The sequence below is a fragment of the Phoca vitulina genome, unplaced genomic scaffold (assembly GCF_004348235.1).
Source record: "Phoca vitulina isolate PV1807 unplaced genomic scaffold, GSC_HSeal_1.0 scaffold22, whole genome shotgun sequence".
Classification (NCBI taxonomy): Eukaryota; Metazoa; Chordata; class Mammalia; order Carnivora; family Phocidae; genus Phoca; species Phoca vitulina.
In genome coordinates this window covers 15,212,724-15,226,479 of record NW_022589725.1, presented here as the reverse complement: position 1 = coordinate 15,226,479, position 13,756 = coordinate 15,212,724, and the positions used below count along the sequence as shown (strand labels likewise).

The window sequence follows — 13,756 nt, the reverse complement described above, 5'->3', positions numbered from 1 at the left end:
ATCTCCCTGAACCTTAGTTTTCTTATCTGTGAAATGGACAACATAGTGCCCAGCTTCAGAGGAATAAAGAATTCAAGTGGCCGGGACCCCATCTGGCACATGGCGGGCTTCAGTCCCCCTGCTCCCAGGGGCCGGGTCCCAAAGGCAGGAAGTGACGTTCTGGTGTTGGGGAGCTCGTGGTCTGGTTGGGGGCCAGGCAGGAGGGAGGGTGACTCACCGTGGGGCCAGGGCAGTCAAAGGTAGCTCCACCTGGTACCTGGCCGGATAGGCTGGCCAGAGAGTCCAGTCCAAGCCTGGGAGGAGCAGGAAGTGTCCTTAAAGAGGTCAGGTGGGGGGTGAGGAAGAGGAGCCTCAAGGCCAGGCTGGGTGTTGGGATTCCCCAAAGTTGCTAAGAGGGAGCCACCCCAGGCTAATGAGGGAGGAGGGAGCTGGGAATATTGCTTCAGCCAGAAAGGGAGATCCACCACCATTGAGCTCCTCTGAGAACCTGGCCTTGGTGTATGGGTGTGAATGTGTGTGTGTGGGTGAGTGTGATTGTGTATGGATGTGTGTGAGTTTATGAGTGTGGATGTGTGTGTGTAAATGTGGTGGTGTGTGTAGGTGTGAATTGCATGGGTCTGAATGAGTGTGTGTGTGTGTGTGTGTGTGTGAGAATGCCTGCAGGTGTGGGGTTGTGAACGTGTGAGCATGTCTGTGTGTGAGCATGAATGGGGCGTGTGTGGACGGCTGTCTGCCCCACACATGCTGTTGCAAAGGGTCTTAAGTTTATTCTCTATGGAACCCTCACTAGAGCCCGAAGATGAAGAGTCCATCGCACTTCCCAGGAGCACAAACTGAGGCTCAGACGTGAAGCCACTTGCCCAAGGCCACAGGGTGAAGACCGTGCAGCGGCCTCTGTAGTCAGGTGGCGGGAGGAGGGGTGTGGGTGTGGGGCGAGTTGGCAAGGCAGCCTCAGTGGACAGATGATGCCAGACAAATGGCTTGTCCTGTAGCCTTGGCCTTCCCCATGTTGTACTTTTTCTTTCACTCTATCATGTTCTCTTTTGGTCATGGGGAGGCCATCTCTCCGAGTTGCTCACCAGTGTTCCCAGAGCCCTCACCTGGGGCTGGGCTCCAGGACTGTTAGGTTGGGGCAGGCATCCTACATTGAGGATGGGGGTTGAAGCCCCAGGGGGACAACCTGTCTTTTTTGAGGTATAACTTATACACAAGAAAATGCAGACATATTAAATGTGCACTGGATAGAGTTTTACATCCGCAAGCTCCCAGGTAACCCCACTCAGATGGATATACAGAACATCCTGTCGCCCAGGAGGGCTCCTCAGACTCCTCCCCATCGCTGCCTCCCTACAAGGACAGCCCCCATCCCCCAATCTGTCACCAAGGTTTTGCCTGTTTTCAAACATCTGGGGCACATGTCTTTTTGGAAAGCATTTTCCATTTCAAAATCCTGTGTGCATAAAACAAACCCAGACCCCTGCAAACACAGTGCCATGGTTAAGGGTGGGGGGGCAGTAGAGATGCTGATGGGGCCAGGCTGAGCCCCAGGGAAGTTTGAGGATATGTCGGGTGACCAGTGACCAGGCAGGCGACTGGGGCCGCCCTCATCCTCTGATGTTTTGGTGGTTGAGACCACATGGCATTTCGTGGCTCCCACTGTCTGTGCCCCCTGCTGTGTCTCCAGCAACCCCCCCCCCCACCATGTCTGTCCAGTGCCCACCCACACCCACAGTGACACACCATTTCCTGGACGGTGGCCCTGAACAAGACACGCAATCTCTCTGTGCTTCCATGTCTTTATTAAACAGAGCATAATCATACTAGCTACCTTCTACGTTTGTTAAGAGGATGGAGTGAATTGATTTTAAATAAGTTAATATTTGTACAGAGTGTAGGAGACTATCTGATACGTAAAAAGTACTTATGTAAAAATTAAATAAACTTCGGTCAAATTTTGGCTGGTGGGAATTTGCTAGAACATGCAGGGTTTTTCACAGTTGGGCGTTAGAATCTTGCGGAGAAGGCAGAGATTTTCCTGATGATCATGTGAAAGGGGCCGGTGGGGCGCTGCAAATGACCTCTGGGTCCTCATATGGGGGGGTGGGGGGGTGCAGTGGGGTCCTGTGGTTCTCCTTTGCACAACGCGGAACCAGAGGAGGTACCCAATAAATGCCAACTGCTAGACTGATTTCCTGGCGGGCAGGAAGAGGGTCACTTGGCTCCTATCAACTTTCATTTTGCCTGCCAACCCGCAGCCCTGGAGATCTGGGCCGTGGAGAAGGCAGGCCCAGGTACTGCAGGAAATACATCCCCCAAGTCTCCTTACCCGGACACGCCGTCTGTCATCCCCCCACCTTCCCAGAAAACGCAAGGCACTTCCCGGCCCACTCAGCCTGGATGCTTGCCTTGAACACCTCATCCCCGCAAGCAGCACACAGATTTCCCAGGTTGGGCCCCGAGGGAGGCTGAGCTCTCCGTCACAGTTTTCTGGCCCAGCCTGCGAGGCAGGTGACTGCCCTGAGCCCCGCGAGAGGCTCCTTTGCCTTAGGTGCCTTAGATCCCTGAACACGGGATCAGGCCGAGGGCTCGGGGATGATCCCACGTGGGCTTGTGGACCCAAGTGCGAGTCCCAACCCGACTACGGGTTCATTGCGTGAGCTCTGCCAGGTGCCCCGCGTCTCCTGCGCCTCCACCTTCCTTCCCTGCCAAATGGGCACAGCCACTGCTATCTGGCCGCTGTAAGTGAACGAGGCGGTAGGATGTGATGAGGAAGAGCCCGACTCTCTGGGTTCAAAGCCTCACTGTGCCATGGGACACTGGGAAACAGACTTGGCTTCTCTGGGCCTCAGTTTACTCATCCATAAAATAGGGATGACAAGAGTTCCCACCTCGTCTGGTGGATGGGGGGAATTAAATGAGGTAAGGAGTGTGAGGCGCCGGCGATTACTTCCCACAGGGCCCGGTCAGTGCCCATACGTGAGGTCTCGGGGGTTAGAAGCTGCGCACTGAGGTCGGACAGCTGGAGCCTGAGACTCAGTGACAGCACTCGTCAGCTGTGTGACCCTGCATAGATTCTACCTCTTCCTTGTGCCTTACCTATTCATGAGGTCGGCAATATTTCCTACCTCAGTTGTGAGGATTGTAGGAGCTCATCAAGGTCAAGTGCTAACACACAGTAAGCCCCACTTGCTGTTAATATCCTATGACTGTCATTATACAATTGTCATTAATATTATTAATATTCCAATGGAGGAGAGGTAAGGAAGCGAACATTCATTGAGCACCTTTTATATGCGAGCACTTGACATGAACCATCCGGCGAGGATATTCCTCATTCAGTCAGTCGAGGGGGAATTGAGGTTCCCAGAGGGTGACCCGCTTGTCCAAGATCCCATAGGTGGGGAGGGGCGATCAGTCCCAGCTGTGCAACCTCTAGAGCAGGGAGGAAGGACCAACACTTAGTGAAGGCCTGCCACGCGCCAAGCATGGGGCTCGGCACCCCCTGGCCTTCTTCGATCTGCACAGGAACCCTGGCTGGGGGTACGACTATCCCCGTTGCGTCGATGACATGATGAGTCTGAGTCTCCGGGAGGAGGCGAGCTGTGTGAACTCTGCAAACTGGCAGAGCCAGGATTCAAACGTGATTGTCTGTCAGAATTCGGCTTACGCAGGTGTCTGGGGCACAATCTTCCACCGACTCGCTCTGCGCCAGGGGAAACAAAGTCTTTGTGTCTAGAAAACCCAAGGGAGAGACCCAAGCCCTGCGGTCTCCAAGCCCCGGGGCCACACACCACCCTCTCCCAGGCTCCTGGGGACAGGGGGTCACACTCGCAAAGACAAAGACGCTCAACATCCAGAGTGGTCGTTGTTACCCAGAAATCTTTATTACAAAAATATTTTGCAAGCCAAAAAGTTTAAGTTGCAACTATATACAAAATGGGGCCTGTTTCCTTCCTAGCAGTCTTAAAATAAACTCCCGAAACCACGCTCCTTCCGCAGTGTTGTTTCGACCTCTTCCTTTTCCTGGGGTTCGATACACAAGGTATGGGAACCTCCAGGCTGCCAGGCCGAGCTAAAGCTGCACAACTTCCTTGGCCTCATTCCCTTACTCCCCTTCCAAAATTCAAAATAAAATAAAATTAAAATGGCACCAAGAAAACATTCTCTAAAATTCTGTGTGTGTGTGTGTGCATACGTGTGCACGCTTGACGTGTGTGCCTTCTCTGGGCAGGAGCAAGGGAGACTGAGGTTTACAAGCCAACCTTTTGGAATTTGGAAATGGCCCGAGCCAGGTGGCTGGGCCACTGTGCTCCCACAGAGAAACTCTGGCTCATCGGGCCAAAGCTGCCCACATGGCCTGTTGGCTCAGCTGCTTCCTGGATGCCACCATGTAAAATGCCAAATCACTGTCCCCAGAGAACTGGGTCTGAGCTGAGCTCAGTGTTCCATGTGTAGGACCTGCTGATGGGCAAGATGGCTCAGCTTCTCATTCTGATGGCCTGGAATCCCTGGGGCATCGAATGGCTGGACTGAGGAGGCAGGGAGAGGAACCCCTCAGCTCGAAGAGTTGGTCGGTTATACGTGGAGACTGAATAAACAGGGCTTGCTACACGTGCTGGCCCTGGGCCCAGCGAGGCCCCCACCCCCCATCAGAAGGGTGGGGGGGCAGGGGTAACAGGTCACAGCATCTGCCCAACCTCCTGGCTGTCTTGGATTTATTCCAGTCTGATCCCGGAAGGGTTTGAGAGCAGAAATAGAAGATTCCTCTTGCAGGGGTCAGCTCAGAGAGCTGGGAGGGGGGCAGTTGCTAAGGGGAGGGCATCTTTCCTCTCTCCTCTTTCTGGATGAGAAGGCTGAGGCCGCAGGTCTCCACAAGACTGCACTGTGAAGGACGCAGCCTGGAGACACAGCCTGGGCAGGCTGGGCTTTGCACGCTGGGGGCACGGAAGGCAGCAGTACCAGCCACGTGGCTTGGCTGAGGGCGTGGCCACTTTCGTCCGGGAGAGAGACTAAGGCTAAGCGTCTCCATGGAGCAGCCACACGGCAACCTTCCTCCCCATCCTCAGGGTCTGGGACGTGAAGGAACTCTGTTTCTGCTGTAAGAGGGTCCCTCCAGGACCACCAACTGGTAAACCTTAGACCACACAAGACCCAACCAGGGACTTCAACACATGACAAAGAGCCAAGATAACGTTGCTGTCGTTTTAAGAAAAAACAAAACAAAACACCACAGATCAAATTTTCTAACACCTCAGTTTCAAGATTGCACATTTCACATTTCTCAATAATTTACAGGCGTCCACAGCGAGATGTTGCTGAGTTAGTGCTAGCTGGAGGAAGCAAGCTCAGGTCTAGAAAGGAGAGGAGGGGCCACGTGGAGCATCACGGTTGGGATGATGGGTCCTCAAGGAGTCTCAGAGGGCCACCAGGAGAAGGGTTTTGTTACTCAGTCCTTGATGGTGGTGGTGGTGGTGGTTGTGTGGGAGTTCCTTGGAGGATCCTCCCCTCCCCCAGGGCTTGTGCCTCATCAGTCCAGGGATGGGGAGGCTAGGACCGTTGGCAGCAATCTCACCAAGTCTTGGGATGTGTGTCCTGGAGGTTTTTTTTTTGTTGTTGTTTTTTCCCAGCTTCTCCATGGATGGGGCAGTTCAATCTAAACGGAACATTTTCCCCAAGCCCCAGTTGGGTGGTGGTGAAAGGAGATGGTGTTTTCTCTCTCCTCACCCTGGAAGATCAGGCTGCAGAGCATCAAGGGGGCAGTCAGGGTCTCCAAGACCATGACCAAGACCCACATGTTGATGGAGACAGGCATGAGGGTTCTTGGACCCCCAGCGGCTCTGGCCAGTTCCCAGGTTGGTCCCCCGGCTGGTCTGGCACCATCGGCCTCCATGTGTGGCGATGTGGGGGGACGGTGGCTGCCCTGGAAATGCTGGAGAGCCAAGTGGGTTGGGGAAACGAGAGCCAGCCTCATCCTGGAGTCCCTGGGCCTGCGCCATCCCGGCCCTCTGGGAACTGGGCTGGCTGTCCCCATCACGGCTGTCCCACGTGGGACAGGAAGGCTCGTAAGGACAGACCCTAGAGACGACCACGGTCCCATTCACTTCCTCTGGACCTGGACGCTGGCGTACTCCGAGTAGGATGGCTCGGGCTTGGGGGCTGGCTGCTTGGGGGCCCGGTTGAGGTGGACCATGTCCAGGTCCGCGTAGGTGAGGTTGTCCTCGGATGCGGGCGGCGGGCCGGTCTGAATGCTGGCATACTCTGTGTGGTTGTTGGGCTCGGCGGCCCGAGGTGCAGACTTCTTCCCCTTAGGCAGGTTCAAGTCTGCATAGGTGATGTCATTGTTGTCCTGGATCTAAATGTGGTGGAGAGATGTTCACTCTGGAGCCCCCAGCCACTCATCCACCCATTGGCACCAAGGCTGGATGCTTTTGTCTCCCCTTGGGCCCCACTGGTTCAGCCCTAAGTCACGACCCACTCTTCTCTGGCCCAGGTTACCTGCCTCCAACCTTACCCTTCCAATCTCCACAAAGCCTGAAGAAGCTTCCTGAACTCAGCCAGCCTGGTCACTTCATAGCGCTGCCTCAGTGTCCCTCCTCCCGAAGCTCTATCCTGCCTTTTCAGCGTTCTTCCCTTTGCCTGGTGTCCGACCCCCTTCTCCTCGTCATGAAACCCAATTCACCCCGTACGTTCCAGCTCAAGCACCACTTCATCCTAAGACCCTGCCCTCGGCCGGCTCCAGGGCTCCCACGCTGTGCTTCCTCAACCCATGCTTCTCCACGACCCAGGACTGACTCCGTTTGGGGGTCCAAGTAGATGCCGACCCATAGTGGGTGGAGATAGTCATTCACTTACTGGTTTCTTCAACACATATTCATTAGGTATTTGTTAGAATGCAGGAACCAAGGCCAGCATTGAAGAAGCCCGATCAGTGTTGAATGAATGGATGGATGGATAGATAGATGGATGGATGGATAGAAATTTCAGCCTCACTCAGGGTGAGGCTGGGGTCCGGGAGACAGAGGAGAGGAGCGCGTGAGAACAAGGCCCCAGGGAGCAGATGCAGTGAGACTTGGTGGGGCTCTCTCTAGCTAAGGGACTTTGGGCAATTCACTTAACCTCTCTGGGCCTTGGTTTCCCCATCTGTAGAGCAGGAATATAATAGTGTCTATTTCCAGGGTCCCTGTGAGGATCAGATAAGATCACCCAGGTAAAGCTCTTAGAACAGAGCCGGGCACATGTTGAGTGAACACGTATGTTCAATAAATGTTAGCGATCATCCGCCATGTAGCCAACCTGAAGGTCTCCCACGTGCTCATCATATCACGAACAATGGTCGCCTTAAAATGACTCATCACGAATTACAAACTCTGCTCCCTTTGTGCCCCGCACTTAGACCGTAGAAGCGGGGTGAGGGGGGGAGGCGCGACAGCAACCACTCCCCCTGGTTGGTGCACAGTGATCCCCACAGAGCTCGGCAGGGCTTGGAGGCTCCATGCCATCACACGGAGCACCTTCTCTAGGCCCAACTCAGTCTGTTGGAATTACTTACCGCATTTTACAAGTGAAGAAACTGAGACCCAGAGATGTTAAGTACTTGGGTCAAAGTCACACAGCTGGAAAGGATCCAAAGTCTATTGGACTCAAGCGGTGGTCTCACCACACAGCCCCTCCGTCTTGAACCCCGCACACTCCCTCACTTCCCTCTGGGAAACCTACAGCAACGGCATTAATTTCCCTCCCTGGCAGAGGCTTGCACCTGGCCCTGGGGATTCTAAACACAAGGCTGCGAGTCCACAAGGGCTGGGTTGTGACTGCCTTTCTCACTGCCCAGGGCCTGGCACACAGTAGGTGCTCAGGAAGTCTTGGCTGGCTGTGAATTCTGGGCAGGTTTCAATGACCAGTTCAATGACCCCTGAAGGTCCCAGAAAGAAATCCAGAGATAAAATGACTGGGGACAAGGCCTTGTTTTCGAATTACCCCTCGAGCTCGAGCCCAGGGCCACTGGGGGCTGACTGGGTCAGGAGAGCAGGCCGCGGTGTTTAGGCCTACAAACGCTGTGCCTTTTACCAGCCCCAACTCTCTACAACAGATTGTGTCTAAAACGATGACAACAGCCCGGGAAATGTCAAGGACAGCTCTCGGGTTCAGGGCAGGGCCCGTCTCATTACAAGAGGCAGCCCTCTGCCTCCAAGGTCTGACAGCATCAGCCAGTGAGAGAAGCAGGGCTGGGTTTCTCGGAATCAGGCCAACCACGTTGCCTGCCCAATTGCATCAGCAGTGTTGAAGAGAAGGCGCTAGAAAGGGAGTATGCCCTTGCACGAGGCAATTAGTGAGCGAACTGTGGACAGTGCCCCCTGGAGTTGTACAATGGGTGCGCTGGGTCAAGGAGACTGTGACACTCTCCTGGCTGGGGCAGAGGGAGAGAGTGCACAGAGGACGAGGGGGACATCAGGAATGCCAGGCTCCCCCACTCTTCCCATCCCCTACCCCCTCCCCCACTCTGGGGAAGGAGTCTTAATTTAGAGCAGGATCTGCAACTCTGGTTGAGGCAAGGAAATCACACGACCAAGATTCCCAGGAAGGGCATCTCACCAAAGACTGTACCTGGGTTATTTCTCTGGTGTTCTTCTCAGGCTCATGCAACCTAAAAAGGAAAGAGACGCACAGATAAAAATATCCTCACTATCTCCAGTGCTCATGCAAATCGGTAAGAATAACATTTCGTTCCATTTCCTATACGGGTGGAGCAAGTCACAACAGAAACACAACTGTTTATCAAATGTTTGGACCAAAGGGTCAATCTCACTAAGAAGGAATTTTAAGCCGTGCACTATCTTTTTTTTTTTTTTCCTAACCTAATTTTTCAGCAAGGATCTTTAAAAGTTAAAATACTGGGTGCTGGGGAAGGTATGGTGAAACAGACACATTCATACATTGCTGGCGGGAAGGGCAAACCCGTATAAGCCTTTTGGGAGGCAGCTTGGCAAAATCAAGAGCTTGGAAGGTGTCCTCATCTTTTGACTCATAAGTGAGCATTTTGGGGGGAATTCAAAATATAGAAAAAGCGTTATGCACAGAGGCATTTGTCACAGAGCAGGATAGGAAGGAAGGTTTATATGTTACAGCTCTGCCAATTGGAACTGGTTAAGGAAATTAGGATAGGTTCATAGAGATTTAAAAGGTTTATGAGAGTTTTTTTTATTACAAATGATTACATTAAAATGATAAGCGAAAAGGCAACATTCTCTGTGGAATGATCTCAATTCTAAAAATGTATGGATAACACGGGAAGGAAATATAGTAAAATGCTAACAGCAGTGGTCTTTGGAAGGTTTTTTTTTTTCTTCCTTTTAGTTCCCATATTTTCCACACATTCTATATTCTACACATCTAGGTCTTAGCATTAAAAAAAAAAAAAGAAAAGAGAAGGCACAGTGTCCTGGTTAATCAAAGAAGCCGTTCATGCACTTGATTCTGTAATTGGAGGCCGTGGCTTGGCTCACTGCTGGGTCATGGTCAAGGTGGTGAGCACACCAGAGCCACGGTTCTGCAGGAGTTGTGTAAATTCTCAGGCCAGCAACTCTGGGGATGTGAGCCTGGATAATGTCAGAAATGAGCAATGGGGCTTGGCAGCAGGGTTATTAATGGATTTGGCATGAGATCTTGGCTCAGAAAGCAGTTCTGGGGCATGACTAGGCCCACGTGGCCACAGAACCAGACCTCTGGGGGCAGGGACACCGGCTGCTAAGGAAGATCACGAAGATCTATCCACACCTCTACTGCTTCCAACGCTTCCAAGGCTCCCCACTGCCTCTGGTTCAAGTAAAACCCATCACCCATCAACCCATCGTAAGCCCCGTGTGGTCTGGCCCCTGTGGACTGCCCCAGGCCCTTTCACTGCCTGACCTTATTTACCCACATATCCACCCACCAAATATTTCACAACGGCTACTCGATGAGATATACTTTGCGTCAACAATGGCCTGGAAAGCCGCCCTCAATCACTTTTCCTCTTGGTTAACTTTTGTGCATTCTTCAAGACTTAACCATGGTGTCACCTCCTTGGGAAAGGTTCTCCGACAGAGCTGGGCTGGCTGGGCTGCCCCTCCAGGTTACCTTCAAGCCTCCTTGCCTATTTTCCTGTCTGGCATATGTGTCCGTCTGCTGCCTGCCTGCCTTGCTTCCTCAGCCCATGGGTACAGGTGCGTAAAAGTGACTTGGAATGAAGACATTCAGAGTGCCCCAGGGCCTTTGCACGGGCAGCCCTCCTTGCCTCTTCATTTGCTTCACTGCTTCTCTTTCCTCGGATTCTATTTCAAATAGTCCTTTCTTTGGGAAACCTTCACTGAACTTCACATTCCATTCTCAGAACACTGGGTTCCTCCCTTTCAGAGCAATATTGCAGATGAGACGCAATTATCCGTTTTGTTGTGTCTGTCTCTCTTATCTCAGAATGGCACTGTTATTACCCTTCCGTGTGCTCAGGCTAAAGAAATGGGAATCATCCCTGATTCTCCTCTGTCCTCCTTAACAACCCATGTTAACCCTTCACAACTCTTGTTGACCCTGCTTCCAAAATCCATATCAACCTCAGCTACTCAAGTCTCCTCCACCATCCCAGCTCCCTAGATTCCTGAAGAGCCTCCTCCCTGGTGTCCCTGCTTCTGTTCCCACCCCTCAGCGTGCCATTCTCCACATGGTGAGGTCATGCCATTTTCGGCTCAAAACCCTCAACCCCTTGTCAGCACACAGTGAGATCCATCTCCGTATCCAGAATGGCGCACCTGCGCGGTCGGCCCCCGCTGAATGCTCTAGTCTCCCATCTCTTCCCCTTGCCTGTTCCAGCTCAGCTGCCCCAGCCTCCTCCGTGTTCCATGAACGTGTCCAACTGCTCCTGCCTCGGGGTCTTGGCACTGGCTGTCCCCTCTGCCTGGCCCACTCTTGCCCCAGATATTCCCGCAGCAGGAACCTTCCCATCCTTCAGCTACCTTCTGAATGTCACCTCTGTACACCAGCTTTCCCTGACGGCCCACTGCCCCCCACCCCCTGCTCTGCTCCCTGCCTAGCTCTATTTTATCTAGCCAGCACCTGTACCACATCGTGTATTAACCTCCCACCCAGCTTGTTTGGTGACCTGCCTCCTGATGGATTGTGGGCTCCACACTAGAGTCCCAACACCCGGTAACAGGCTGGTGCACTGTCAGCATGCCCTAAGTATTTGTTGAATGAATGAATGAATGAATGAATGAACATTGAATCAAAAGGGCCACAAGACCAGGGCTGGTATCTTTTTTGCTCTCCTTTGCAACGCCCCAGCTTAAGACCAGGCACTGAGCTGGGCTCAGTTCAGATGAATAAATGAAAGAATCAGAGAAGCCCTAAATATTCCAAGAATAAACGCAGTGAATGTCTGACAAGTGGACAAATGGCTGACCGAATGAACCCCAGTGCCCAATTAAGGGAGCCGAGTTTTTTTCTCTCGTCTGAGCTGGGGAAGATTACGGACAATGTTCTACCGGTATGTCCCTAACCCAGGGAGTTAGAGATACCCAGTCCCTCCACCAGCCCTGCAACCTGAAGGGCTCTCTGAGCTCAAAGCGGCGGCAGGCCCCCCTCCACCCTCCCCGGGCACCCTCTCCAGGGTGCTCAGTTGTTTTCCACACCCGCGTCTTCTGGAAAGTGATCCCAGCTGGCTGACTGAAGGTGGCCACTGCATGGGAACCACCATCCCCGCTCAGCAGCTAGCGCTTTGGTTTAGGGAGATGAAAGGGAGCAAGCAATCTCACGGCTCCCTTGGTAGGTTCACACTAGAAAAATAAAACACAGGCAGAAAATGGTTGGCTTCTCTGGGGAAGAAAAAATAGGCAGCAGGAGGCATGAAAGCAGTGGTGAGCAGCACCGGCTGCCGTGGCAGGGAAACCTGGGCTGGAGCCGGAGTTCTGGTACTTGCCGGCTGTGGGGCCTTGGGGATGTCACACGACTTCTCTGAACCTCGGTTTCCTCTGCATACACAGGGACAAGAAGAACCTTCTAGAACAGGGGTTCTCAAAGTCTGGGCTGGAAGTAGCAGCATCAGCGCCACCTGGGAACTTGTTAGAAATGCAAACCCCGCATCAGAAACTCGGGGGGAGAAGGCGCCCAGTAATCTGGGTTTTAACAAGCCGTCCAGGAGATTCTGCCACACGCTCGAGTTTGAGAAGCTCTGTTCAATTAACATGGGGTGATAGTAAATCAGAGGGTTTTTGCTATAATTAAAATTACCGTTGGGCCACTAGAGGAAAAGACATAGATCGGTTCCCGGGACGCGGTAAGCGCCGGATGGATGTTAGCTGCTGACGCTGTCGTTACTATTATTGACACTGTCCTTTTCTTTTGGGAACTTATTGTCTAATTCCGGAGTTAAGACAAGCAAAAAATAATGACAACAATAAAAACAAAATAAAAAAGAGCGATCCTCCCGTATCTGAGGCCGTGAAGGCACCGAGGAGAGTTTTAGGGATTCGGAAGGGGAAGAGATTGCGGATTGGGGCAGTGGTTTGGGATGGCATTCATTCATTCCTCATGCATTTGGTTCATTCCGCAAACCTGAACTGAGCACCTATTCCATTCCAGGCATGGTGACAGGTTCAGGAGAACCTGAGGGAAAGGATCCCTGCCCTCAACCGGGGGTGGGGGGTGGACTATAGTGTGGGGCAGGTGCAGAGACAGCTTGAATACACTGTGGTGTCAATTCAGGGGCGCCAGGAGAGGTCCCAGGACAGGCCCCTGTCCCTGGGGGAAGGGAAGGAGGTAAGCAGGTGAAAGGAAGGGTGCCCACTCGAGCTCCTATGTTGCACAACTCCAGGGGGCGCTGTTCGCAGAGCCCATGGTGACTGCTGCCCCCTGGCGCGGTGGAAACCCTGGGTGGTGTGGGAGCGCATCTCAGGGAGAGGGCTGGGAGGAGAGTGAGGACAGAGCGTGTGGGAGGCCGTGGAGGGAATGCAGCGTGGCTGAGTCACGGTGTGAGGGCTGAGGAGTGGCCGGAAGGGAAACTGTCCAAGTCAATGGGGGCTGGACTACGAGGGGCTTGAGGGCTCCAGTGGCCCTGCCGGACTGTTGAGGGCCGCGGGGAGCCACTGAAGGTTTTCAGGCAAAGGACAGAAGTCAAGTCTGGGGGCACCTGGGGGGGCTGTTGGTTAAGTTCCTGCCTTCGGCTCAGGTCATGATCTCAGGGTCTTGGGATCAAGCTCCCTGTCGGGCTCCCTGCTCAGTGGGGAGCCTGCTTCTCCCTCTCCCTCTACCCCCCACCCCCACCGCTCATGCTCTCTCTCTCTCCCTCAAATAAATAAATAAAATCTTAAAAAAAAAGAAGTGAAGTCTTGCCCTTGAAAAGAGTGTACTTGGTGTACACACACACACACAGCACTCCCATTGCCCCCAACCTTGGGACTGTCCTTGACTCTATAATCCATCAACAAGTCCTCTGGACTCTACCTCCAAAACATATCCAGAATCTGCCCCTTTCTCAGCCATCCCTTCACCATGGCCCAAGCTACCAGCATGGGCTTTTACCACTGCAGCGGCCTCCTCCTGGGCCTCTCTGCCTCCATCCTCACCTCCTACAGCTTGTTCCCCACACGCCACTCAGGGTGGTACTTTCAAAACACAAGTCAGATCATCTCCCTCCTATGGCTCCTCGTTCCACTGGGAGTCAAACCCTAGACCTCTGGCCTCCACTCCAGAACCTCAGTTCCTGCTCTGCAATTCTGAAATCCAC

At 53.2% G+C, this 13,756-nt stretch overlaps 1 protein-coding gene across 3 annotated transcripts in view; it reads right to left on the bottom strand.

Annotated features, from left to right (window-relative positions):
• Positions 1 to 2,170: 2,170 nt before the first annotated feature.
• SIRPA (signal regulatory protein alpha) overlaps positions 2,171 to 13,756 on the bottom strand; it is a 42,559-nt gene continuing 30,973 nt past the window's right edge. For 2 of the 3 annotated variants that reach the window (XM_032419332.1, XM_032419333.1), the window contains exons 8-9: positions 8,605 to 8,644; positions 3,860 to 6,352 (exon numbers count right to left, since the gene is read on the bottom strand). In XM_032419332.1, the coding sequence (XP_032275223.1) occupies positions 6,098 to 6,352; positions 8,605 to 8,644 (295 nt within the window). In that variant the 3' untranslated portion in view covers positions 3,860 to 6,097. Of the gene's footprint in view, positions 3,704 to 3,859; positions 6,353 to 8,604; positions 8,645 to 13,756 lie in introns of those variants that run through there. The other variant, XM_032419334.1, reaches the window with a different exon arrangement.